Source organism: Pungitius pungitius, chromosome 14, assembly GCF_949316345.1.
Source record: "Pungitius pungitius chromosome 14, fPunPun2.1, whole genome shotgun sequence".
In the NCBI taxonomy this organism is placed as follows: domain Eukaryota; kingdom Metazoa; phylum Chordata; class Actinopteri; order Perciformes; family Gasterosteidae; genus Pungitius; species Pungitius pungitius.
The window spans coordinates 11,163,737-11,191,042 of NC_084913.1; the positions used below are offsets into that span (position 1 = coordinate 11,163,737).

At 44.9% G+C, this 27,306-nt stretch overlaps 2 protein-coding genes across 3 annotated transcripts in view; one reads left to right on the forward strand and one right to left on the reverse strand.

The window, feature by feature from the left end:
- stag1a (STAG1 cohesin complex component a) overlaps positions 1-21,703 on the forward strand; it is a 30,404-nt gene extending 8,701 nt beyond the window's left edge. The window contains exons 2-32 of one of the 2 annotated variants that reach the window (XM_062557200.1): positions 9,712-9,930; positions 10,277-10,397; positions 10,496-10,651; positions 10,773-10,869; positions 10,967-11,043; positions 11,627-11,831; positions 12,069-12,220; positions 12,589-12,662; positions 12,929-13,052; positions 13,195-13,293; positions 13,400-13,479; positions 13,619-13,726; positions 13,919-14,033; positions 14,302-14,419; positions 14,652-14,755; positions 15,216-15,308; positions 15,552-15,845; positions 15,966-16,036; positions 16,183-16,351; positions 16,835-16,927; positions 17,073-17,247; positions 17,396-17,535; positions 17,693-17,794; positions 17,915-18,063; positions 18,333-18,461; positions 18,537-18,739; positions 18,825-18,990; positions 19,170-19,286; positions 19,451-19,565; positions 19,847-19,927; positions 20,123-21,703. In XM_062557200.1, the coding sequence (XP_062413184.1) occupies positions 9,902-9,930; positions 10,277-10,397; positions 10,496-10,651; positions 10,773-10,869; positions 10,967-11,043; positions 11,627-11,831; positions 12,069-12,220; positions 12,589-12,662; positions 12,929-13,052; positions 13,195-13,293; positions 13,400-13,479; positions 13,619-13,726; positions 13,919-14,033; positions 14,302-14,419; positions 14,652-14,755; positions 15,216-15,308; positions 15,552-15,845; positions 15,966-16,036; positions 16,183-16,351; positions 16,835-16,927; positions 17,073-17,247; positions 17,396-17,535; positions 17,693-17,794; positions 17,915-18,063; positions 18,333-18,461; positions 18,537-18,739; positions 18,825-18,990; positions 19,170-19,286; positions 19,451-19,565; positions 19,847-19,927; positions 20,123-20,146 (3,780 nt within the window). In that variant the 5' untranslated portion in view covers positions 9,712-9,901 and the 3' untranslated portion in view covers positions 20,147-21,703. Of the gene's footprint in view, positions 1-9,711; positions 9,931-10,276; positions 10,398-10,495; positions 10,652-10,772; positions 10,870-10,966; positions 11,044-11,626; positions 11,832-12,068; positions 12,221-12,588; positions 12,663-12,928; positions 13,053-13,194; positions 13,294-13,399; positions 13,480-13,618; positions 13,727-13,918; positions 14,034-14,301; positions 14,420-14,651; positions 14,756-15,215; positions 15,309-15,551; positions 15,846-15,965; positions 16,037-16,182; positions 16,352-16,834; positions 16,928-17,072; positions 17,248-17,395; positions 17,536-17,692; positions 17,795-17,914; positions 18,064-18,332; positions 18,462-18,536; positions 18,740-18,821; positions 18,991-19,169; positions 19,287-19,450; positions 19,566-19,846; positions 19,928-20,122 lie in introns of both variants that reach the window. The other variant, XM_037486255.2, reaches the window with a different exon arrangement.
- A 157-nt stretch (positions 21,704-21,860) lies between these two features.
- Positions 21,861-26,597, reverse strand: pccb (propionyl-CoA carboxylase subunit beta). The gene is made up of 15 exons (XM_037486256.2): positions 26,289-26,597; positions 25,614-25,733; positions 25,432-25,500; positions 24,966-25,022; positions 24,774-24,887; positions 24,533-24,643; positions 24,302-24,410; positions 24,102-24,222; positions 23,945-24,026; positions 23,732-23,855; positions 23,529-23,636; positions 23,199-23,299; positions 22,779-22,877; positions 22,482-22,581; positions 21,861-22,397 (listed from the first exon to the last, which is right to left on the reverse strand). The coding sequence occupies exons 1-15, from the start codon at positions 26,529-26,531 to the stop codon at positions 22,276-22,278; spliced, it is 1,680 nt and encodes a 559-aa protein (XP_037342153.1). The 5' UTR covers positions 26,532-26,597; the 3' UTR covers positions 21,861-22,275.
- Positions 26,598-27,306: the final 709 nt, after the last annotated feature.

Here is a 27,306-nt window from a genome sequence, read left to right on the forward strand (position 1 = left end):
CATTGCTCCGGAGAACCACTTTGTCTTTGCTTCGACATCTGCCCGCTCAGATTAGCGGGCGTCTCTCGCTTGCTGTGGAAAGCGTTGACATGCCGCAAGACCATTAGGAAGTAATAATGGGTGTTAGGAGCATACAGCCTCAGTGAGGTGTGTGTGTGTGTGTGTGTGTGTATGAGTGTGTGTCAGTCCTTGTGTCCTATTAGAAGTGAATATGAGGATGAGGCAGACTAAGAATGGCTGAGGTGAGAGAGGGAGCCCAGACCAGATCTTTTTCTGACCCCACTCCCTCTCCTGCTGCTCTCCCCCTCTCTGCTGCTGTCACACTTTCTACCCCTCTCTGCCCCTCTCCAGTCCCCACCCTTCCCTGCGTTCCCATCTCTCCAGCCACCACCACCTGCACCACCTCTTCTTGCGGCTCCATTTTGCGCCAGCTGCAGCCGAGCAGGCGGCCATTGCACAGAGAGAGAGCTGGAGGAGCATCGCTGGTTGGCTGCCTCATCCGTCTCTTTTATGCTTTGGTGTTTTTTCACTCACACTCTCATTGTCCTTTATACAGGTAGTTTTCAAGAGATTAGGAAGGGGAAATCTATTTATCAACTCAGATCTTGATAACAGACCCCCTCCCTCCTCCTACTCTGTGCTGAGAGCAGACTTTGTGCGCTGCAGAGTTTCAGGATTCTGTGTGTGTGTGTGTGTGTGTGTGTGTGTGAAACACGACTGTTTCAGACTGTGTGTGTGTGTGACAGGTAATCTCCCGCTTGACATAATCACAATCTGGTTAAACCAGTTGGCCTTGAGGCTGCTCCTCGGCTGGCAGCACGATGGAGTGAGATTATTGTCTCAGTGGTGCAGCGGTGTGCTTGGCCTTCATTGTGTGGAGGTTTGAGAGTTTGCTGGTTCTCTTTTTTCTTTGTTCTTTTTGTTTTGACTTTGGTTTTAAGTCAGGACACGAGGTTCCAAACACACTTTGGACGGAAACTATGTAAATAATCCTGGGAAGCTTTTTCTCCAACCTCAGTTCATAACTTTTACTTTTAACTCACTATACCTGCAAATGTTTTAATTTTCAGTTAATATGTGTTAATTACTTTCTAAAGTAACTACTTGGTCTTCAATATGTTAAACACCACTTGAAATCCGAGAGATTTAAAGTGCTGTAAACTGCCGTTGAAGCAACATTTGAACCGTGGAGCATTTAGCAGATCTAGTTGGAGGAGACCAAAGCAGAGCGAATGCTACATTTTCATTCCTCAGATGGACACAAATCCAAACCTTCATATTCACTTCATATAGTGAAAGTCAATATATCTGCTGCCCCTGGCCTACCCATTCTTATCCTTTTCCATGCAGGCTGCTCATAGTATTCACAATGCATAGTATCAGCTTGCAGTATCATTTTAGGCTTTATTGCAAAAATATGTATTTGGCAAAGGTCAATATGATTATAAACTATTTTTTGCTGAATAATTTTTGGTTCTAATGTGTTAATAGTCTCTTTGTCAAGCATTTTGTTTCTACTTGTCTCAATAATTCATCCCTCTCTGCCTTTTCTCTCATTTTACGCTGACGAGCAGACCTTTTTTTCTTTTTATCTGAAACAAGTTCCTGTTTATATTCATCCACAATGGAAGTGGCTTGACTGAATTCAGATGCCTTTAAAGGCTTCCTCTTACTTTGTAGTGCGACTGGACGCTTTTTGCAGGACACCTTTAGAATCACTGGCCTTTTAAAAAAAACGAATCATCTCTATCTGTCACTCTTTATGATGTTGTTATACTATGTAATTAAATAATATAAGTACATTATATGTCCCAAGCTCTGGTTGCCATCCGCTGTCAGTACTTCCCCCCCCTAATCATATTAGTATTGCAGCTCACAGCTTCTCAGTCTTGCATAACGTAAATAATGCATACGACCTTGGCTATTTCATTATGCCGATTCATTGATATTGTACATGATTCATTTTTTGTAACCAAACGATCAGAGCATCACGAAATATCTAACTGAATAATTACTAAGATTTCTTAAGGTGTGTCGAGCTCACTTTAACTGGAATGTTTTATCTTTGAAGCGGATTGTATTGTTATTGTAGTTCACAAATACCCATCAAATAGATAATTGCATGCACGGACTAGTCCATTGCTCAGGACACCTGATCCATCGCTTTTGAATCAAATCCTCTGTATTTGTTTGCATGAGTATAAACATAGTCGGTATATAGCTGGGAATATTAAGAAATATCTTATTACACTTGAACCTGTTATGTTTATTTAGAACTTAAGATCTTAATTTAATCAGAGATGTTTATATTTTCCAAGTATTTAATTTACACATGACGAAAGTAGGCTTTAAAATGAGTAGATGCAGATTTCTTTTCTTTGATTGGAAGCGTGCTATACATCCTAAATTCTACATCTGCTGGGAATAGAATATGGCCCTTAGATACAACAAATACATTTAAAACAATTATTATTATAACATTATTAGATTACAGGATGGATCTGAATTTTAAATAGTCAACAAGACAATAGCGTTGTGTGAAGTGAAATAAATCACAAAGTCTCATAAGTTAACAGAGGTGATTATCGTATAATTCACAGATTTTATGTCCTTCCCAACATGCACTGATGATCACAGCTGCTGCTTTATTCATTTTACATACAGTCTCTTCGAGGATTTTCCCCTTCTGACATTTGTAGGAAACCGTTAATTCAGCTCTGCCACGTCTCATCACTCAATTCAGGGATTCTTTATAGACTCCTGCTCCCCCTCCCCCCATGCTGTTTAATGCACACTGCCTATGAACTGCTTTTCCTACTAACTCAACACAGGATACAGTCAAAGCCCCCCTCCCCTCCACCCCCCTGTTATCCAGTCATGAGATGATCCCAGAGGCCAGCAGGTCCACAAAGATTCAAATCACAACTCCGTTTGAATCCACCCGGGTTAAACCGCTGGCCTCAGGGCGCTCGCCCCTCGCCGCGGCGCTCTTCAGGGATGAATCACAGATGAGTGAAGAGCAGCGACACCTCCTACCGCCGTTGCAAGGCCTTATTGCGAAGGTAAAAAAGGTGGTGGTATAAAAGTATCCCGAGGAGACCACAGCCTCCCGGGAAGGGCTGGAGAGAAGGCAGAGTGGTTTACAATTACTGATGACAGCCGGGACAGATGTGGCTCAAACTCTCCAACGGTCAGGAGGAAGGACCCCCAGGAAAATAATTCTATTCATTTAAATGGCCGTTGAGCAAAGGAATAGTTTCATTTTAGATCTGATCTGGGGGTGTTGCTACGGATTAAGGGTTAACGTGAATTTTTAAGAGAGAAAGAGATGACCGTTAATCCGCTTCAGGCTGAGCTCCGTGTAACATCTGCTCAGCAGTTCAGCAGCTACAGTGTGTAGGGACAGTGGGAAGTTAAGCAGCTTCACCTCCTGTCGGTCCTTTGAAGAGGCGCCGATGGCGGTAAAAATGTAACCTCTCCAGCGGCTTCCAGTTGAATTTAGTCTCTGTGTGTTTCCTTCCAATGCGTTCATTTAGCTTAAAATCGGAACGCTTGTCCGAGGTCGTCCCCCTGAATTGCCTCTTTTATGGCCCATTCCCCCTTTAGCCCATCTGTCTGAAGAGCCGAGGTGAATAATAGGTGAATAATAGGTGGATAATACGCTCCGAACCTGCACCCGGGTTCTTATCGGTGTGGCCCTTACGAGTGAAAATGTTGAGTATTAGAGTTAATGATGCATGCTGTTGTGGTAGAAGGCATAAAGGGGAAACCTCTTAGTTGTATGGAAATGTTTTGTTTTTTTTCATACATTGCCCATGAATCTGGTAAACTCCTAAATGAAGACATTTGGAGACATTTGAGTAAATGTTCCTTTTCACCCCTCCAAGACTCTGCTGCCAAGAAACGCTTAACCCATTTTTAAATGATAATTAATTGCCGTTTGGCATTTGAGTTCAAGTTCATTCCTACAAAAACCATTTAAGATTGCACACATTCTGCCCAGCTGCTTTGAATCTTGGAATACAGTTCATTTAAATTGGGAGAAAGGGATCAAGATGTTCTTCCAGAACCATATTTAAAAATAACGCTTTTGCCTCTGTAGTCTCAAGTTTCCAAGCAGAATTTACATTTTAGTATATCGTGCAGGTAGCGTTGCTTGATTTGTTCATCAATGTGCTTTTCCATGCATTTTTTTTATGACCCGCTTTTCATGAGTCTTCTCCCTGCGATTCCACAGTGTCCCACACAGACGTCTTTTTGTGTTGTGCCCCTGGGAGGACCTTGCATTCCCTGTTTGATACCTACTGGCCGTGTGCAGGGCCGCTCCTCTATTGCTGAGCTCCTCCTTCATTGTCCTGCTGTGTCCTATCTGGTATTGCCACGAGGGATATTTCCTCTGCAAAGTTTCTATTACTATTTCTACTAATGCTTCCTTATCAGCAGAGTTTTTCTTATTACTCTTGCAATACCTATTTATTCTACTTTACCCACCTGAGGCGACGTTAATGCAAGTCATGTACTTGTCTCAGACACACTGCAAGCCAACTGTGTGTGTGTGTGTGTGTTATCACTCGGCTCCAAGCACAAGCTCACGGTATCATCGCTGTCTCTTATCCAGAAACATTGACTGTCGGGACAGAAATAGCACTGGAGTCTCTATTGATGGCAACACAAACAGAAGGACACGTATAGTATCTGAGCAACCGTGCCCTTCTTAAAAAAAGTATTTTCTCTTTCCCTCCTGGCGTTGTTAGCGTTGAACCCATCCTCATGTTTTTCCATCTGAAAGGCTGCACAGTTGTAGTCCACGGTGTGTGAAACCGGCTTACTTCCACTCCGTCTCTAGAGACGATGGCCAATTATAGCAGATGCAGTTCAGGTTCTATTTGTCAGCAGAAAGGTGTCTTTTTAACGGTGTCATCTGTGTTTTGTGGGAAATCATTTCCGCCTGACCAGATCTTTCTAATGCAATGCAGGTGAGAGCAGTACTCACCTTTTTGTATTTACCACCTTTTTATAATAACATTCATCGTGCTTTAAAAGCTTTAATAATTCCTGGTAAATATTGCATTTTGTTCCATTTTCATTGTTTCCATAATGGTGTAGCCGTTGTTGTAGTTCAGAGCTGTTCAGATGTTCTGATGGGTGATAATGACAGTGATTTATGCTAATTGGTGTGGCACTGCTGTCTTTTTAGATATTTGCTCTTTTTTTCTACTTTTCCCCTTGTGGCAGTGACACTGGTGACCAGCGGTCACCTTCCACTGGGAAGGGCTTTGTTAACTCTTTCTCCTTCAGGTGGCCCCCGTCGAATCTGTTCGTGTAGCCAACTAAACACCCTCATAACAATGGCTTCAGGAAGCAGAAGGGCTTTGAAGTAAAAAAAAAAAAAAAAAAGAGAGATGAGGACATACGGTCCAGGCTGGCTTGAATAACCGATCCAGTAGTTTCTATAAAAATGGATTTAACACGCCATTATTTTACATGCATGGAGGAACAAGCATAAAGTAAACAGCAGAAATATTTAATTGATAAATGGAACGCTTTTTTGGACGCTGTTGATGCATCGTTGAAATAAATCAGTTAGTGTTGTTGTATTTTTATTTATAGGAATATCTAAAGGAATGTGCTATTGTCTGTATTCGACGTATAGGTCCTCGGTGGATGACGTCATGATGGGCAGGTTTATCTGTTCAGACAACGCTGCAATCTTCATTTGTTCTTTATCTGAGGAGTCAGTGGCTCATATGCTAATAACTGCATGCTTATGGCCAACATGTTTACTCTTCCCCGGATTACGTCACTTTTAACTAGCGATGGGACGATGGGACGATGTGGTCATCGACAAGAAACTTGTATGAAAACAACTTTTACCCCCCTTTCCCCGCGGCCCCTCCTCCCTCCACCCGGCCAATCAAATGTGCCTCCGCCGGGCTTATGACCCACACCCGTCGCTATGGCAACGAAGGCCTGCCTCCTAGAGAGCTTGTCATGCATGTTAAGCGGTTCCCAGATACTCGCTCGTTGTCTCTCTGCCTCCCTCTTAAGTAGACACACACACCTTGTGTGAAGAGTGTGTGTGTACACATTTGGTTTACCTGGTGTTCGGAGTATTTTGAGAAGCTCACCAACAACTCCAAAGCGCACAATAGCATTTGGGGGAGTCACTGTTACAGTTTGTATAGCTACTAGTTCTTAATGTCTACCATAAAACAGCGTATCATTTCCGTCGGCATGCTCTCTCTTTTTTAATTGTTTAAAACTGGGCTCTTAATTCATTCAATATATTTAAGAATGTTTAGGTTTAGGTAAACGGTTTTCTTCAAAATCATGTTTGAGAGGGATAAAAAGACACAAACACCGCCTGAATTGACTCAGGCCAAATGTTTTGAAAAGCTTGGAAAGGAGAAGTTGCTCTGCAAGCAGTGCCCCAGTCTGCACTCCTACGGCCAGATTTAAACTCCATTTCTGATCCTTTATCATGTTATTTGATCATGTCTTTCAGTGTAAGACAATGCATTCGCCCTGTCTTGTACTGCACTAGTTGATGAAGATATTTAGTTTGCTTTCCACCATCGGCATCAATGCTGTGTTCCTCTTCTCTCAAATGCATTATTTATATCGGTCTACTTACTAAAATAAATTGGTGGTCAAAGTATTTAAAGTAAAATACTTTACTCTATGTGGATCTATACAAGTCTAGAAATGTGTGGTTTACTTTAACACAAAATATGTCAGATACATGTTTCGTGCCACTAGAATGGTATTTGCATTGGCTTAAATTTTCAGATGTAAATCCTTTAGGTGTGTTATCTCTAAATCAGAGACAACACTATCAGTTTAGCTGGTATCTTGCCAACTGTACTTTTTGTGTAGAAAAATGAAAATATTAATAATGTTTCTACTGACTTCATGTCATTGTTTTCTGCATATTTTCAGATTTTTAAAGATACCAATGTATTTGAGTCCTTGTGGCTACAAGGATCCAATTCGGCCCATTCAGACCCAAGGACAGCTAATTGAGTTCACGTTTGCCCTGAGTACTATTTTAACACATCATATCAGCGGGGTAGTGGCCCTCCTTCCTTAAACGCGTTGAATTAAGTCGGCATTTTCTGTGCTGTCCTCTAAAATTGAAGAACAGATCAAGAGACTCTGCAAATTATTCATAGCCTCCTGTTGAGGCTGCTACAGTGTGTGTGTGTGTGTGTGTGTGTGTGTGTGTGTGTGTGTGTGTGTGTGTGTGTGTGTGTGTGTGTGTGTGTGTGTGTGTGTGTGTGTGTGTGTGTGTGTGTGTGTGTGTGTGTGTGTGTGTGTGTGTGTGTGCACGCGCGCAACAGAGTCTGCCAGCGAGAAAATGATGAAAGCCAACGTGCGATGAGGATTATGTAGTTGCCGGTCGATGACGAGGCATGCGGACTCCCCCCATTTTTCTTTTTTTTACTCGCACCTTCTTCCTCTTCCTGTGAGAACCAAATGTGGCTCAGGACTTGATTCATACGAGGTTAGCTGCTGTCCCCTCGGACGGGTGATGATGAAATGGGAATGTTGGGGTGAAATAAATAGGCCGCAGAGATGGTTGTGATGGTTCTTTATTTATTGGTCATAAAGACAGCGGGTGGGGGGGGGGGGCGCATGTCCCACTTTGCTTATGCCGTCTCATGGACTGTGTGGAGTACAAACATCCATGATGAGGGAAAACTGTAAAAATCTGTCCTGCAAGAACTTTTGTTATATTGTGTAGATGTACCTATTTTCTATTACTTTATTGCAGGGTTTTGTATGATTCCTTTAAGCAATTTCTTCCATTGTTGAAAATATCCTTGTTCCTGATTTGCGATTCCAGAGTTTATTATTTTTTGTAGACTATTTGAATCCAAAAGGAGAAAGAAAAGCTTTGCATAGCACAGCTTTTTTTTTCACTTGATGTAACCTGTAGGCAAGTTGAGAGTTTATATTCTGTTGTTAAAACTGACTGTTTCCCTTCTGTCATTTCAAGTATTGTCCTTTTCATTGGAGCTCATGTCAGCATATAAATAAGGTTTTGCACATAATAAGTCCAGAATCCCTTCAAATTGAAGCGACTTTTAGTGTTTAATTTGCTATCCTTTAATGTTGCATATAGATCTTTAAAAAGCAGGTGGGTCTTTATTGCTTTGTCCATCTCAGGGATTAGAATCATCATCATCATTTATGTGCAATGCTTCTACGTCCTTCTGTAGGTTTATTGTCTGAGCAGCAGTAACATAAAGTGTCAAAATGAATTACAGGTTCATATATATTTATGCAAGCAGGTCAAATCCCAGCATTTGAAGTCAGAAAACTTCTGATTAAAAATTAAATTAAATATGAATAACACCAACGTCTAAATTACTGGCTTTAGTTTCTTGACTAAAAATAGACTCGGTTGAAGTAATTTACTCACCGTCTACCAGACAACAAGCCTGTTTGTGTGAGAGGGACAGAGATGTGTGTGTGCGAGTGTGTGTGTGTGTGTGTGTGTGTGTGTGTGTGTGTGTGTGTGTGTGTGTGTGTGTGTGTGTGTGGTCCTCAGTAGAAACACTGTGTTGAAGATCGTATTTAAATACACACTCTCTTAGCCTGCCCCCTACTGTTACCCAGACCTACTTTGAAACACACACGTATACACTCACACACACTCTGGGGAAAATACACTCTTAAAACACTTTGTAGGTGCACAGAATTGGACCAGCTCTCAGCCGTGAGGCTAATGGGTGTTGGGGGATTTTTCTTGACCCACTTTTCCCAGTTAAAACTCAATTAAGCAGTTTGTAGACAAACTTTGGCCAGAGGACTTTGTGGATTATACTGCCTCCTGTGGCTAAGAGCGGTATTGCTCCTCCTATCATCTGGCTCTGTCGGTAAATGGTCCAAAACTGATGTTAAAACTAATTTGGCTTCCAGTCTTCTAACTGAGTCTTCACTCTGGCTGTAAGGCATTTGTGATTGTTTCATTGCATCATTTGTGGCACCTAGAACATGTCACAACTCTGGAAAATATTTCTACAGGTTATATTTATAACTGGCTTATGTCTAAAAAATGACTTTATCTTTTTATTTTCTAGAGGGCATAAGGCCTATACATGGCACCTTTCTGCCTTCTGACTAATACAACTTTCACAAAGAGGTCAAATGCCACAGTCAATCATACTCATTATTTTAATAAATAAAGCCTATTTGTTTAATGAATAATGCTAATTTTTCTGTAGTGTTTGTGGAAATGTTTAACAATACCTCTGTGTTCAAATCCGACACATCCCACAATATTTAGCTGTTGTAGTTCTCAACGTGTCCAGTTGGTGTCGTCCTCTCCCCTTTTCCACATCCCGAGTGACAGCTAGAATTATCCATCCCTCCCTCGGCCCACTTTCACAGACATTCCCACTATAGAGACACTTTGGACACTGAGCCTTGGCCCTTCATGTAAAGTGTCTGCTGTTTAACTGACGTTTAAAACCATGTAAAGCATTGATTACAGTTTTATTACAGTTTCAGTTAGTGTACCATCCTTTTAGGTGATTCATTTGATACCATCCCCTTTTAAGATATAAACCTTGTGTTTCTGTGCACGTGCTTAACCCTTGTACAGTGTATTTCTGAAACAGAACACCTGTATGTTGAATGTGTTGTTGTATTGTGGTTACAGGGATGCTTTATTAACAGTCTCCTTTCTTTGATCTGTTTTACCAGGAGCAGAAGAGAGTTAAGTGCCAGCAGGTTGAACTCAGTCCGTCCTGGTGCCTCTCCTCCCTCTCCCTGCAGAACTTGTCTTCCAGACTGAGCTTCTGTCTTGTGCCTCCGTCTTTGGACCTCAAACACACTCTTTTTTGAGGAGCCATAGAAACAGTTGCACACCTCACGTCAGGCCGCACTTAACAGGATGATCACCTCGGAGCTCCCTGTCCTACAGTAAGCCAAATAATTCCAATACTTGCATGCATTTGCTTGTACCGTATAAAAAGCTGTAAAATACTTTGTTGTGTCTGTTGCACTTTTATGCTAGAGATAAAATTATTTTTTTCTGAGATTGATCTTGACGTTAACCCCTCTGTTGCCCTTAATTAATCTAGCACCTAAACCGTTGTTCAAAATGTGTCAATAACTTACATTTGTTCTATGCACAAAACACAAATGATCCACTTTGCAAAAAGGAGGATTTGGGTTTGCTTCTGCATCGTTTAATTTTTGTGATGAATGTTATCCGTCCTTTGCTTTGTGGAAGAGTCTAATGCTTTGTCTCATGTGTTTTCCTCAGGGACACTTCCAATGAGTCTGGGGCAACAGACGCCGTTGCTTTGAGTATGAGCATCGGCGAGATCGAAGATCCAGAGGTGAAAGGCAAGAAGAAGAGAGGCAGGCCTGGAAAACAAGCACCGGTACGAGTCCGTGTCAGTGGAGTGTGTGTTAACAAAGAGGAAAAAGAGTGAGAAAAGCCTTTGAGTTCTCTCCTCTCCTCGTGTCTCCGTCCCCTCAGGCATCCAATAAGAAACCGAGGAAAGCACCGGCGGAAAAGGCCGTGGGCGTAGCGAGAGGGCGCGGGAAAGCCAACGGCGTCGCTCAACACAATGGAGACGGCGGCGACCCCGTCACTCTGTTTGAGGTTGTCAAACTGGGCAAGAGCGCCATGCAGGTGGGTGATTGCGGTGTGTCCTTACATTCAGAACATACACGTTTTGTAATGTCCATTATATATTCAAGTGTGTTTGCTTATAGCTGTGGTTGTTTGTATTGTTTTGTGCGTGTGCGTGCAGTCTGTGGTGGATGAGTGGATCGAGTCATACAAACAGGACAGAGACTTGGCGCTGCTGGATCTCATCAACTTTTTCATCCAGTGCTCAGGCTGCAAAGGTGAGACGAGTGAAACTTCCGCACCTTGTTGTCACCGCATCGATTGCTTAATGCATCCGATCGGATTCCAACCCCGTCCCCATTGTTCTGTAACCAGGCACTGTGAGGATTGAGATGTTCAGGAACATGCAGAATGCAGAGATCATCCGCAAGATGACCGAGGAGTTCGACGAGGTAACCGCCTGCCGTTCAAGTGGAAATGGTTGCAGAGATGTAATGCTGGTGAACACGTGTCCTGTAGAAAGGGGCCGTGTGCGGTTGTAGCAGGAATGATCTTCCGCAGAACAGTGAAGGCTTAAATGGATTTCATGTCTCTATCCACGGCTCTTTTTACATTTTTTGCAGGTAAGTAAAAAGCTATTCATACGGGGCTGCAATGGGAATTAAAAGGCACAAAGAAAGACGAAAAATTAATCCCAACCTGATTTCACTTTTTATTTTTTAAGAGTCAAAAACAAACAAACAAATAGCGAAGGTTGAACAAAAAAAAAGAAGCTGTAGTCAGAATCTCCTCAGCACCCTGATTGAGTCCACCTCTGACATCTATGACAACCGTCAGTTTAATGGCGGCAAATAACCTGTCAGAAAAATGAATACTTGACACCGGTGTAAAATCATCAAAAGAGGAGATTTAATGTTGCTCAAAGGGCTTCTGTCTGGAGGCACCATTTATACTTGAGATATGGTATACTGAGGTCTGATTGTCCTGCGAATCGATGGCAAAGTCCGTGTGACCACCTGCGTTTCTGTCCCACAGGACAGCGGGGATTACCCGCTCACCATGCCGGGGCCCCTGTGGAAGAAGTTCCGCTACAACTTCTGCGAGTTCATCAGCGTGTTGATCCGCCAGTGTCAGTACAGCATCATCTACGACGAGTACATGATGGACACAGTGATCTCCCTCCTCACCGGGCTGTCGGACTCTCAAGTGCGCGCCTTCAGACACACGTCCACGCTAGCAGGTAACGCCGCCGCCTCCGTGGGCCCCCTGCAACAGTCTGTTGTCGCTACCATAAGACACACAGTGACAGAGTCTGCAGCTTTACAATCTTTCTTTTGATATTCCATATATGCATCTGAATATTGTGTTTTCCACAGTGGAAAAAAAGGATTCACTGATTCTTGTATACTACATGAAGAATGTTATCCCCACTGGTAAATGTCTGTGGCCTGTTATGTGTGCTGTTGTCCGTGTGCAGCCATGAAGCTGATGACGGCGCTGGTGAACGTGGCGCTGAACCTGAGCATTCACCAGGACAACACGCAGAGGCAGTACGAGGCCGAGAGGAACAAGATAGCCGGCAAGCGGGCCAACGACAAGCTGGAGCTGCTGCTACAGAAGAGGAAGGAGGTGGGCATAAATGTGCACTTCGAACACAGCCGTCCAATAATGGAGAGTTGAGAGCAAAGCGCACAAAGTAGAAGAGTCGCTAGTTCAACATGTTCCACTCGGTGGAATTCTGTCTTGGAGACGATCACATGTGTGTATTTTTGTGTTTAAAGAAATAAATAAACATCAGTGTCTAAAACACACTAAACTAATTTATGCTATTTATTTTTTGTTTACAATATAGTCTTTAGTTTAAAAAAAAACTTTAAATTGTGATTAATCTGGATTAATGAATTTCAAAATGTGAGATTAATTGCTTGTTTTTCTATTTACAGCTCTAGTAAAATAACGTCCAGGCCTCCCTAAAACCTTTTTTTTTGTCTTTGCAGCTTCAGGAAAACCAAGATGAAATAGAGAACATGATGAACTCCATCTTCAAGGGAATCTTTGTGCATCGCTATAGGTATTTTGTGCATGTAGATGTGGTCATATAACTTTTATAAGTTTGTTTCTACAGCACATTGTATAAAATATACGTACCCATGTGTGCTTCAAAACAAAACCCTGTAAAAATAGGATCACACATGGTTGAAATGCGCTTATCGTAACTCGCTTTGGATGAAAGCGTCAGCTAAATGACATGTAATGTAAGAAAATAAGGTATTACACCAGAAAAGGATTAAGACGCCATTACAGTACAGATTTTAAAATGAGAGTTCCATGTTCTAGGGACGCCATTGCTGAAATTCGAGCCATCTGTATTGAGGAGATTGGCGTGTGGATGAAGATGTACAGCGATGCTTTTCTTAATGATAGTTACCTGAAATATGTTGGCTGGACACTACACGACCGGGTAAGCACGCCGGTGTTCTTCTCTCTCTCTCTCGTTTTGTTTTGGTGCACCAGAGCTGACGTTATTTAATGCGTCTAAAGATGCCTCCACAAACCTTGAGCCCACCGGGATCAGTATTGAACTCTCTCCCTCTCTCTTTCAGCAAGGAGAGGTGCGTCTGAAGTGCCTGAAGGCTCTGCAGAACCTGTACACAAACCGAGAACTCTTCCCAAAGCTAGAGCTGTTCACCAACCGCTTCAAGGTAACACCAGCAGGAGTGAACACATGAATCGGGACCGCTTTTAAGATGCTCAACGGTACTTACTCATGCCAGCTCTTTCTCCGTTGACTTTCACCTGTTTTGACAGGACCGTATCGTATCCATGACGCTGGATAAGGAGTACGATGTGGCCGTGGAGGCCATCCGACTGGTCACGCTCATCCTGCAGTGAGTAACTTCCACGCGTTTGCACTGCAGTTCTTTCCTACACCAATTCTGAAGTATTGTACCATTTTCAATAGATTCATAAGAGGTCAAAGCAGTTTTCTATAGTTTTATATGTATGGCTTTTGCTCACCCGTTGCAGGGGCAGTGAAGACGCCTTATCCAATGAGGACTGTGAGAACGTTTACCACCTGGTTTACTCTGCCCACCGACCCGTGGCCGTCGCTGCAGGAGAGTTCCTGCACAGAAAGTGAGTGCCTCCTGGGGGTTTCCCAAATTCATCTTCAATCAGTCCTGACTCTGTTAACCTTTTACTTTGACACTGAACTTATTTGTCAGTTGTTTTGAACATCTTGTGTTGGCCTCCCTCCCTGATTGAGGAGACTCTGGCCTTCTGTCTCCCCACCATTTCCACATTGTTGTGACCTTCTTGTTCCGTCAGATTGTTCAGTCGTCATGACCCCCTGGCAGAGGAAGCGCTGGCGAAGCGGCGAGGGAGGAGCAGTCCCAACGGGAATCTCATTCGCATGCTGGTGCTCTTCTTTCTGGAGAGTGAGGTAAGACATGACTCACACGTGTCATACATACATACATCTACTTCAGATATAGAGCTAAAATCTTTTGATGAAATAATGGATATTCTTTCTGTGTGTTGGGTATTTGTGAAAACCTGAAACTATTCAAAATAATTATCTTCAGGACGCAATTGACAGCGACAATGAATAAAAATGTTACATTTCGATTCTTTCGTACAAAATCACCATATGTTATGATATGACTTCAGAGGAATGAGAACTCTTCTTCTGTCTTCTTGTGTGTGCGTAGCTACATGAGCATGCGGCCTACCTGGTGGACTCCTTGTGGGAAAGCTCCCAAGAGCTGCTGAAAGACTGGGAGTGTATGACTGAACTCCTGACGGAGGAACCTGTGCAGGGGGAGGAGGGTAAGACACCAACACACTGATTTCTCTCTCTAAGCCTGAGAAACGTCCCGCACAACGTCGCAGCCAAGAACAAGCTAGAACAGATGATGTAACCCAGTCTTTCTCATTTAAACTCCCTCTTGGTTTGGTTTAAATCCTTTTTATTCACTCCCTTTGATTCTGACCTTGGCTTCTCCCCTTTGTGTCTGTGTCTGTTTCCTTTGCCCCTCTTTTTATCTTATTCCTTCTCCAGTGTTGTTAGACAGACAGGAGAGCGCTCTGATTGAGCTGATGGTGTGCACCATCCGACAGGCAGCAGAGGCACACCCACCCGTTGGCAGAGGTACCGGCAAACGGGTAGGCCAAGTACACACACACACACACACACACACACACACACACACACACACACACACACACACACACACACAATACTGCAGGACTTCCTTTGAAGTTTATTTTGTAAACTTGGTGTGGTTCGTTTGAGGAGAGAGCAGGTGGATCCTATTAGCTTTGTGTAGAGAGATAAGTTGTGATTTCAATCAATAGGTAGTTCTTTCATACTATATCTCTTCTAGTCAGTTTGTTGCGAGCTTGATGATGAGTGAAATAGATTCATTAAAAGATGCTATGAGATTTACATTTACATTTTCCAGTCATAGCGAGCTACACATGAAAAACTTTCCAACTCATGAGGAGATGACAGAAAATGCGATCTTACCCAAAAGCCCTGTTTTATGGCCCTTTCTTCTGCCCTTTTCTTCTTTATTTTCAAACCTACTGCATTTGACCTGGAGTGTTGTGTCTGCTTGTCAAGGTGCTGACAGCAAAGGAGAGGAAGACCCAGATAGATGACAAGAACAAACTGACAGAGCACTTCATCATGGCTCTGCCCATGCTGCTGTCCAAGGTGAGACCTTCCTAAAGGTCCCGCATGCGTCGACCCAGAGACGCTGATTAATGATTGGACTGTGTCACTGATCTGTCTTTCAAAATCATTGATGGCTGTGTTTTATCGTCGGGAGAAGTTTTAGGTTTTCAGTCCGCTGGCCAAGTACTTAAAATAAAATCAAACAAATCTTATTTCCTGCCGGTGCATGTTTGCTTGTGTCTCCTTTATCCAATCCCCACTTCTCCCACTCCTCGAACGCAGTACCAAGCTGACTCGGAGAAGGTCGCCAACTTGCTGCAGATCCCTCAGTTCTTTGACCTGGACGTGTACAGCGCCGGGCGCATGGAGAAGCACCTGGACGCCCTGCTGAAGCAGATCCGGCTGGTGGTGGAGAAGCACATCGAGGTGGACGTGCTGGAGGCCTGCAGCAAGACCTACAGCATCCTCTGCTCCGAAGAGTACACCATCATGAACCGCGTGGACATCGCCCGCTCGCAGCTCATCGACGAGATGACGGATCGCTTCGCGCACTCCGTCGAAGAGCTTCTTCAGGAGGTGGGAGCGCTGCAAAAATAACTGCATGTGTGATCTGGAATATTTAACGTGGAGTTTTGCGGAGGTAAAGATGGAGACATCCGCAGTCTTTGTGCACTCACAGCTTTGGTTTTTCCGCAGGCGGAGGAGGCCGATGATGACGATATCTACAACGTGCTATCCACGCTCAAAAGACTCACCGCCTTCCACAAGTAAAACCCCTTCTTTACGTCTCACTGACTGACTGTGTGTGTGTGTGTGTGTGTGTCTAGAAGTTCCTATAAAATTGGCTGGCGACACCAAATAGAAACAAAATGACTGAACTCGCTCTGTGAAATCTCCTGTTTCCCGGCCTCAGTGCGCACGACTTGACGCGGTGGGACTTGTTTGGGAACTGCTACCGGCTGCTGAAGGCGGGCATTGAGCAGGGCTCCATGCCGGAGCAGATAGCCGTCCAGGCCCTGCAGTGCTCCCACTACTCGGTCCTGTGGCAGCTGGTTAAGATCACGGAGGGGGCTCCCAGCAAGGTGCGGCCACTCACCCGACCGACAGAGCGTTCACGCACTTTAAGGAACACTTAACACCCGGGCGAATCGGAGTCTTCACTCAGACCTACAGAGGCACATAGATCCCCACATGGCGTCCATTATGTGTCACTTAATTGTTCACTATTACCTGGATCTCCACCAAAGAGTACTTTCTCTCGATCACTAATATTTGAGTTTACCAAAATACTTTGGTATTGGTAATTACATTTCCCCAAAAATAAAAGCAGAAATTTGGTATAAAATAGGAGATTATTTTTAGTGCTCTCTGAGCCCTTTGACAGATTCAGCATGTGTTGACACAAAGTATTCATTTCTCTCCGCCTCAATGATTTAATGAAATCATTCAGGTTTGATGACTTCCCTAGTGCAGTATGAAGATAATGTGCCTTTTAACATCGATTTCTCAAAGTGTTTGTAATTTGTGAGACTAATGTTAGTGTGTGTGTGTGTGTGTGTGTGTAGGATGACCTGGTGGCTCTCAGAAGAGTGGTGAAGTCTTTCTTGGCTGTGTGCCAGCAGTGCCTGTCAAACGTCAACACACCTGTCAAAGAACAGGTAAGGACACACGCCATAGCTAAAGATTTACAAGTGATTAAACAAGTTCTAGGATTGGCATTTAGTCCGAGAAGAGACGATGGACACTTAAATCGTTAAAAAGCGTTTTCACCTCGACATAACCCGTCTCCTGTGCCCTGTGCAGGCCTTCATGCTTCTCTGCGACCTGCTGATGATCTTCAGTCACCAGCTGGTTTCCGGCGGCAGAGATGGCCTCCAGCCACTTGTCTTCAACCCAGAGAGCACTCTGCAGAACGAGCTGCTCAACTTTGTCCTGGACCATGTCTTCATCGACCAGGACGACGAGAATCAGAGCATGGGTGAGACCTCCCTACGTGTGCTTTTAGGATTCAGATAAATCCCCGCAGCAAAATGACCCCCGTTCTTTTGATATTTAACATTTCCACTTTTATTTCCCGTCTCCCTCCTCCTTCTCCATCTCTTCATTCCTCTGCCGTCCACCTGCAGAAGGAGACGAGGAAGACGAGGCCAACAAGATCGAGGCTCTCCACAAAAGGAGAAACCTGCTCGCTGCTTTCTGCAAGCTCATCATTTACGACATCGTAGACATGCCCGCTGCTGCCGACATCTTCAAACACTACATGAAGGTGACTGTTCGTCTGTACTTGTGGACAACAAGCTTTTTCTATTGAAAAGTGGTAGTAAGTTGTGATGTCAAAATTTCCCCACATAAATTCTGACTTCTGAAATCTGTCAATCATGTCAGCACAGTGTGAATATAACTGTGTTGCCTCTCTGCTTCAGTATTACAATGATTACGGCGACATCATCAAGGAGACTCTGAGTAAAACCCGACAGACGGACAAGATTCTTTGTGCCAAGACGCTTATCCTCAGTCTGCAGCAGGTGAGACGCAAACCAAGCACGCTGCTGCGCGCCTCCAATAAAGCGCCGCATCGTTTAATCGGTGACATGTGTGCACCCACAAGCAACTCGTCAGCATGTGTGTGTGTGTGTGTGTTACAGCTGTTCAACGAGCTGCTGCAGGACCAGGGGCCCAACCTGGACCGGACGTCTTCCCACGTCAGCGGCATCAAGGAGCTGGCCCGCCGCTTCGCCCTCACCTTTGGCCTGGATCAGATCAAGACCCGGGAGGCGGTGGCCACGCTGCACAAGTAAGACTACGTCTCTTCCGTGAGGAAGTTGTGCAGATTTTGCCTGAGAAATGTCTCTCTGACATTTCTGAGCTCAAGGCTCACAGCTCCCTCCCCCACAATGCACTGCGTCTTGGTGCCTTGAGACCAGCTGTTGGCTTCGTGAGATTCTGTCACCGCCAAATAGAACTCTGGGAAAGTGGGAATATTTGTTTTATGTCTCCTTTGGTGTCTCTGAATCTCACTTAGTGTCGCTCTTCCTTTTTTCCTCTCTGTCTCCCGTGTATCAGGGATGGAATCGAGTTTGCATTTAAGTACCAGAATCCTCGAGGACCAGAGCTTCCTCCCATCAACTTGGCCTTCCTGGAGGTTCTGAGCGAGTTTTCTTCAAAACTCATCCGCCAAGACAAGAAAACGGTGTAAGTACTCTCTCGCTGTCCTACCGCCCGGCAAAACATGTGTGAGCGCCGCTAAAACGCCGCGCGTGTCTTTAGCCACTCGTACCTGGAGAAGTTCATGTCGGAGTCGATGTCGGAGCGCCGGGAGGACGTGTGGCTGCCGCTGATCTCCTACAGGAACAGCCTGCTGACGGGGGGAGACGAGGACCACATGTCAGTCACGTCGGGCTCCAGCAGCAAGGCCGGCTCGGTCCGCAGCAAGAAGGGCCGACCGCCGGCCCACAAGAAGCGCATCGAGGGTGAGGCAGCGCGAGGGAGGGGGGGGGGGGGGGGTCGAGGGGTGCAGATGTTGTGTGACCGTCGCCGTGTGCTCTCTTTCAGAAGAGAGCAGCGTAGAGAGCTCGTGGATGTTGCGTAACGACACTCTTCAGACGCCGGCAGCTCTGCAGACGCCTCAGCTGACCTCCACCGTCCTCCGAGAGAACAGACCAGCAGAACACCTGCCCGACCCGGACTCAGAGCCGGGGTCGGAGAACGACTTTGTGCACAAGTGAGTTTGAAATCAATCTTTCAAACCTTTTAACGACGTATTTTGTTCTAGATTGCTAATAACTATTTTCCCCAGGAAATAATAAAACCTTGACAGCGATGGGTTTTCCATTTCGAGGATCCAACCATTTTAATTTAATGTGAATCTTTTTTTGTAAACCGGCTAATTTCTGTCTTCAGTCCTCAGATGCAGATGTCGTGGCTCGGGCAGCAGAAGATGGAGGAGGTGAACAGGAAGGACCGGACGGGCTTGAACTACATCAAAGCACGCAGCAACCAGGGCGTCCGACAGACTGTGTAAGTGTGTTTGAACTTTTAAAGAAGCTCGGCTTCATGCCTCCATCATGTTTCATGCAGATCCCAAAATTTAGGAGACACCACCATTTTCTTTTCTGAGCACATACCTGATAAGAAAAGATGAATTTGACGGTGTCATTCCCACTATGACACTTTTCCATCAGGCGTGGGTTGATGGAGGACGACGCAGAGCCCATCTTTGAGGATGTGATGATGTCATCGCGAGGCCAACTTGAGGACATGAATGAGGAGTTTGAAGACACAATGGTAATCGACTTGGTAAGTTATGGCCATTTCTGTCGTTGCATCTTAAAATTCTCAATTACAGGATAATAAAATTGCTTTTGTAAGGAGAATTCCATGAACATACTGCACAAAAAATCTTCCTTTCTCTTGAATTGAGATATTCTTTGTTTTTCAACAAAATTTCTAGTTCTTTGTTTACTTCCCGATGTTGTGTGTTTGTGTGTGTGTGTGTGTGTGTGTTCATTTCTCCATTTTGATACCATCCCCGTATTTATATAGCACTTTGATTATATGTCCTAATTTGTCTGTCCCAGCCACCATCGAGAAACAGACGGGAAAGAGCAGAATTAAGACCAGACTTCTTTGACTCTGCAGCGATGATTGAGGATGAGTCGGTAAGTAACATGTTCTACTTTGTTGAATTGAAAGCAAGTTGATGTGAAACTATCGAACGATGAGCCAGTCCAGACTAAACGATCGTGATCATTTTCATTGCTTCTAGTCTCTCAAACCATAACTATGTTTTTTGAAGCAACAGTATTTTCCGGTCCAACATTGCCTGACAGTCGCTCTCCTCCCCATTTCTCCAGGGATTCAGCATGCCCATGTTCTGATCTGGGCTCATACATCATGACCCGGAGTAAACAGAAAGAGCTTTTGGGACACCTAACCCGGAGGAACCTACAGATCCAACTCTTACGAAGAAGAAAATCAAACATTGTTGAAGTACTTTTCTCTTTCTATACGACGGGCTGGAAGGAGAAGTGGATCCACCGATGCACCGGCTGGGACTCACCGTGAAGGCTGGACGATCCAGAATATTCTCCAGAATCCAGTCTGGATAATTGAAGAGCTTCTTGTTGCTCTAAATGTTCTTCCTCTTCCTCCTCTCCGGCCTGTTGGTGAGGCTCTTGTTAGCGGTGGCTCTGATGGCGCTCTGGCTCAGGACTCCTGCTGCCGGCTGACGAGTATGCGCAGTTTTTACGGTTTGCCGTCACACAGATGTACAGTTGTTTGTTTGTTTCGCTCCCGATCAGCAGCACAGAGCAACGTAACACTCTGTACAACAACACCCCCCCCCCCCCTCTTTTGGTGTCGCACTTTGATCCGTTTTGTTAAATCCAACATAAGAGGATCTCAATACTAAGTGTTCTATATCTTTGCTCTTATCAACACTGACTCCTCCCCTCTCTCTCCATCTGATTCCTCGTATGTGGTGCTAGTGTGTGTGTGCGTGTGTGTGTGCGTGTGCGTGTGTCTGTGTGCGCGGGTGCGTCAAAGTAAAGGTGAGTGTCGTCATTGGACACAAAAGTCCCAACCTCAAAAAGCCCCCCTCCCCTCTCACAACTCGGAAACGTTCTGCACACACACCAACGCCCCATTGAATAAGTTTTGAAGTTGAAACATTTAAAAAGACATATTTTTAATTCTGTAGCTTTAGTACTAAAGTTTTAAATCAAGTGTTTTTGTTTTTGTCTGATGTTTGTACAGCTTTTTCTTGAATATGTATCTTGTTTGTTGCCAAATTGTGGCCTACATACTTGGAGTATATTCCAGCCCCGTCCCTTCCACCTGTAACTCGTATCTAATGGTTACCACGCTCAGATTGTGGCTGAGATTGTACCAGGGGTTTTTTTAAGCGCTGTCGGGTCTGATTGTAATGGTTACACAGCTCAGTATTACAGCAGAATATCTGTTAGGTCTGTTCTCTCTACAGGTCAAATCACGTTGGGTTCTTACGCCTGCCTTCAGTGTTAACTCATCCAAGTATCACATTTGTTGTTATTGTTCAAATCCAGTGCAGTGGTGGATTTTTATGTCTGACAGATTTGTTTGAATGTGATTTGAATGTTTCCCGCCATGTTGTTGTTCACCCTCCGTCGGTGGATCAATCACTTCCCTTTCCAGTGCTCCTGTAAATATCAAGAGACAATTAGATCTTTCCTGCAGTGCAGTTGACATCAGTTGCCCTAAAATGCTCCAAAAGCCTGTTTTTTTTTTCTCCCTTGAACCGCAAAGTCTTTTTAATAAAATAAAATCTGTAATCGATTGACCCGTGTTTGTGTTGCGCTCGAAAGGTTATCTTTAACCTTTTAAGGTGTTAAAAGTTTAACTCCGCAGCTGCGCTCACGTGATCTTCCTCCGCAGACAGTTGGATTGACTTGGATACTTCCTTGTGTTACCGGGGTCATCTTCCTTGTACGTTTAAATGGTAAAAATGCATTCAGCTACTGGTGGAGACATCAAGGTCTGAAAATAAAATAAAAACTGCTTTCGTTCCTTAAACATAAAATCTAACGCTATGGGAATTAGCAATGAGCAAACACCTGGAGGCCATGATTTATTTTACAAATGGCAGAGGCAGCCAGAGAGGAAAGGCAGTGTCAGGATGACATTGATTACAGGGAGTGCATCTGAAAGTGCTCACTAATGTTCACACCAGAAACCTGGACTAAATACACTGCATACAACTTTGAAAACCCGACACAAACTTTGTTTGCATTTCCACTAAAACAATCATGGCGACAGAAATCTACCCTCAGATTCAACCTTGTGACCAATATGGCCTCCAAAGTGTGTGTTCACCTCCTCACGTACTGTTACGTGGTTGTGCTGATTTTTTTAACAATGTTTATAGTTCAAAACACAATCTGTGACCTGGAACCCAAGTCGTCATTACGCTGCAGTTCATTTGAGCGCAGAGTCCGAAAAAGACCCCACAGCGAGTGGATGTAGGTTTGTTTCACAGAGGAATGTTGGCATGTTTCTTCCAGGGATTCAGCTGCTTCTTGCTTGCCAGCACCTCCAGGTCTCTGCAGATCCTCTTGCGGGTGGTCGATGGCTCGATGATGTCATCCACAAACCCTGAAACAAACAAGTTGGCCTGTCAGAAAAAGAGTTGCGCATCGCATTTTTTGTTTTGTTTTTCTGCGTGAAGGAGCCGCCCACCTCTGAGAGCAGCTGGGAAAGGGTTGGCGAACTTCTCAACGTACTCGGCCTCTGCCTCCGCCTGGTTCTCCTTTCCTCTGAAAATAATCTGCACGGCCCCCTGAGAGAGAGACACACAGGCCGTGCGTTAGCATTAGCAATCACTCAGTCAGAGCCACAAGACTTCCTGCGGCGATGCGAGCTGCTGGAAGGATGCTTTCTTTCTCAGCCTGTCGGGGTGCGTCACCGTTATGTAGCCAGGTCGTCCTAGTAAGAGAAACACATACAAAGAGATGGACAGAGCTAGTGTGTTGTTACCTTAGCGCCCATGACTGCAACCTCGGCGGTGGGCCAGGCGTAGTTCACATCTCCTCTCAAGTGTTTGGAGCTCATCACATCATAGGCTCCTCCGTAGGCCTGTGGTACAAACAAACAAACAAATGGCATTGTCAAGTAGTAATTAAAGCATTAAGACTGACCACAAAGTTCTTTTGATGCAGACTGCACTGCAGCGTCGCCACGGTCTTCCAGTCAAGCTATTTGTAATCTTTTTCACTGTGGGCCATCTGTAGGAAGTGAAAACATATGGTCCCTGGTGAACAGACTTATATTTTGGCGAGTGGAGAACGTTTTCTTTGTTTATTTGCAATGCTCAGGTAAAGAGCTACAGGTGCTCCGTTTTTTGCCTTCGCTCTGACTTTTCACGCAGCTTACTCTTCTCATGCTGTCAACACCCACCTTTCTGGTGATGACTGTTATTTTGGGGACTGTGGCCTCTGCGAAGGCGTAGAGCAGCTTGGCTCCGTGTCTGATGATGCCTCCGTACTCCTGAGCCGTACCTGTGGACAACCACCGCAGCATTTGCATTAAGTGACGGTAGCTACATCTCAATGAGAGGTTGAGGAGCACAGCTCCTGGCTTGTTGTTTACCAAATATGATACAGCGTGGTTCCTAAATACGAGACAGATACCTGGCTCTTTCATAGACCAAAACGTGTCACAGCTGTGTGCATTTACTCTGACTATATGTGTGGAACTGTGTACTGCACAATCGCAGGAAAGAATCACCTGGCAGGAAGCCTGGCACGTCCACAAAGGTGATGATGGGAATATTGAAAGCGTCACAGAAGCGTACAAAGCGGGCTCCCTTCACTGAGGAGTTGATGTCCAAACAACCTGGTGAACAAGACAGAAACAAATCATGTATTAAGTAACAATAACTTTGTTATTTACTTACCTCCTACTTTTGGCCCCTCGATTCTTTTACTCACCAGAAGCCACTTTGGGCTGGTTACCCACAATCCCTACGGTGCGTCCGTTCATGCGGGCGAAGCCCACCACAATGTTTTTGGCGTAGTTGGGCATGATCTCAAAGAAGTCGCTCTCATCTACTATCTGAACGGACGCATCGAGAGAGGAAACCTTGGTTACTCGCAGATATTCGACAGCAGGTGGAAGCACATGTTGCGGCGTGTTGCACTAACGGCTCGAACGATGTCCAGCATGTCGTAGGCTTTAGTCGTCTCCAGCGGCACGATGGTGTCCAAAGAGTGTACCGGACGGTCGCTGGCGAAGGGGAGACACGTCAAACACGGGTGCAGAAAGCGGTAAGCGGAGGGCGGGTTAGGGTTTGGTGGTCACCTGCTGTCGTGGCACTCTCGGGTCGGAGCGGGATCCTGATTGCTCAGCGGCAGGAAGTTGAAGAACTCGCGCACGTTGAGCAAGGCTTCGACGTCGTCTTCGAAAGCGTGATGAGCCACTCCTGAGAACGAGACGCTTTTAGACCCCAGAGATTCAATTTGGGTTGAAATGTTGCAAAAAGCTCTAACATGCAAACTAACCGGACACAGTGGTGTGTGTTTTGGCTCCACCGAGCTCCTCTTGAGTCACATCTTCGTTGGTGACCGACTTCACGACATCGGGGCCTGTGATGAACAGGTATGATGTGTCCTAAACACACAAATAACTACATGATTCATTATTGTTACAACATATTTAAAAATATTTGATTCTGGATGGCTGCTGTGGCTCAAGATCAATCAAACGGTGTTTGAGGTATATTTTCTCTCTACCTTAACCATGAAGGTAAAATCAGTCAGCGCCGGGGAGTAGACGGCTCCTCCGGCACACGGACCCATGATGAGGGAGATCTGAGGTACGACTCCTGAAGCCATCACATTCCTCTGGAAAAGAAGAGCGCTTTGTTTTGTTTTTTTATCTCTAACTGCTATAACTTGTTGCAAGTGGCATAGTGTACATTCACACAGTGAGATTTGAGTCAATGAGTAGTAAGACACAAACGAGTGACCACACCAGGAATATATCTGCATATCCAGCCAGAGACTCCACTCCCTCCTGGATCCGAGCTCCTCCAGAATCGTTCAGCCCGATGACGGGGGCTCCAACCGTCATCGCCTGGTCCATAATCTGAGCGCAGGACATTTAAATGTTGTTCATGCGTACTCCGGATATTTCACAAGGATTTTTTTCTGCCGTTGCCGTTACCTTACAGATCTTCTGTGCGTGAGCTCCGGACAGACTTCCTCCGAACACCGTGAAGTCCTGAGGGAAACCGAAAGGGCGGGGAGAATATTAAACGACGCGGCGCATGTATAAGCCGCTAGCGTCGAATTCATTTTTGCTACTTTTGTTTTGTGTTCACCACTAATGGCGTATCCTCTGCAGCGCAGGACTCCACATCTCCGGGAGGAGGTGCACGCTGCATTTATGTCGTTTACACTTGATTTTTCAACATGTTTTTATGTTCTATACAAATTTTAAAAAATTATGGCAGCCCTGAGAATTGTATATATTCCAGCTGTTAGACAATCCTTGTGGTGCAAATTAAAAAATAAATCTACTACAGTTTTTGTGTTCAGTTTGTCACATTAGTTATTACAAATTGAATATTGTTGTGCATTCAAGACAATAAATGATTATTGAATCCCTTGAGTAGAAATAAACATTGTACCTGACTGAATACATAAACCAGCCTTCCGTTGATGCGGCCTCGGCCGGTCACGACACTGTCGCCCGGGAACTATGACAGAAAAAGAAGACAAAAGAAGTTACGAGGTTCCACATCTCAGAGGAAGAAAAGGTGTCTTTTTAGTTTCCAGTGGATGAAGCGTGGCTGCTGGGGAGGGCCGCTACCTTGTTCCTGTCCTGCTCCATGCCGAAGTCGGAGCAGCGATGCTCCACGAACATGTCCGACTCCACGAAGGACTCGGGGTCCAGCAGGAGCTCCACTCGCTCCCTGGCCGTCAACTTACCCTGCAACACACAGCGCCGCGTCACAACAAACACCATGACACTGTACACAAGGGGGGCTTCATTTAGAGGCCAGACTGCTGTGTGGAAAGGGATTTTACCACTTTGGATTTGTCAGCTGAATAGGTTTTTCAGAATAATCCTGCTATCACAATGTGTTCCATACATAAACAGGGTTTTCATCATGAACACTTCCTCATATATGTTCACTGTAGTATATCCACGGATCAAAGTAAAACAGAGCGCCATCTTTAGGACTTTTATATTGACTGTGTATTATTCATAAAGACCTCTGGACCGATTGTCATGAGGGTCTCACACAGCGCAGCTAATAAGCCTTAACCAAAGCTAGGAAAGAGTTTGTTTTTAAAGGTCATTTAGAGCGTGTGAGGGGGGGGGGGACTCGAGCAACGAGCAGTGACTTTGAGCGGAGCTTTGGACGCGGCAACAACTCGCTCCTGCGTGGTTTGGACACTTGGACTCGCGAGCCGCAAACACGCTTTCGTTACGTTGGACGTTGGCCCAAATGAACGGAACACACTCGACGTTGCCGTTTACCTTTTTGTGTTGTGCATCTATTCTGTTCTGACCTCCCCCGCACAGCGCCATCTTGCGTTTCTTGTCAATCCGCTCCTTAACGCTCAGGGGCGCGGCGGAGCTCCAGCGGCAGGACCCCGGCTGCTTTGTCGGCTGCAGTGCAGCAGCGACTGCGCCATATTTCACGGGCGCCAGACTCCTGAGAGACGTCCTCAACCCGTTGAACAGCCCACCGCTCCGCCGGGCCATAGTGAAGGCCGCCATCTTTGCCTGACGTGTGTGTGTGTGCGAGATCTCGGGTGACGAGACTACGCTCTACGCCGCCGGGGAAGGGTGGAGAGCAGGCGGCAGCAGCAAGGGGGCGTCGGTGGTGGGACGATCTATTTCAGCCAATAAGAATCTCAACACTCGCCGAGCACGCGGCGCGCTCCCGCAACATCCGCTCATACAAGTCTGAAAATAAAGTTTTGAATCTGAAAATATAAACTCTGCAAAATACAATACAGTGAATATCAAAAAATAAATACAAGTGAAGAATGAAAAAAAAATGTATTCAAAAAAATAATATAACAGTCAAAACTATATTCAACCCGAAAATATTTTTCGTCCACTTATTTTTATTTTGAATACAGTGAATTTTTCAGTGTCCAACAAAAAAACTTAAACTTTCAGGTTCACATTTCTTTTGCAAATGAACAAAATCTTTGACCTGGATTTGGCTCCATAGGGGCAGGGCTTGTGTGCATGTTGGGGCGAAATTCTCACAAGATCTCAAATAATTGCGCTGTCACATTCCCAGAAATGTAACTGTCCCACCCTTTGTAGTTCTTTCCCCTACATCCTTTTTTTCCAGTGAGAACCTGAATCCCCAGTCCCACACTCCACCACCTCATCAATTGCTTCTTGCACTTTCTTGACCGCATGTTCCATGCTTCTTTTATCCAGTTGTTCTTCCGCTATGCAGCTTAATTAGAAAGCCTTAGTTCCACATCATATCGTATGCTTTTTATATGTTAAAAAACACTGCTATGACACTCTG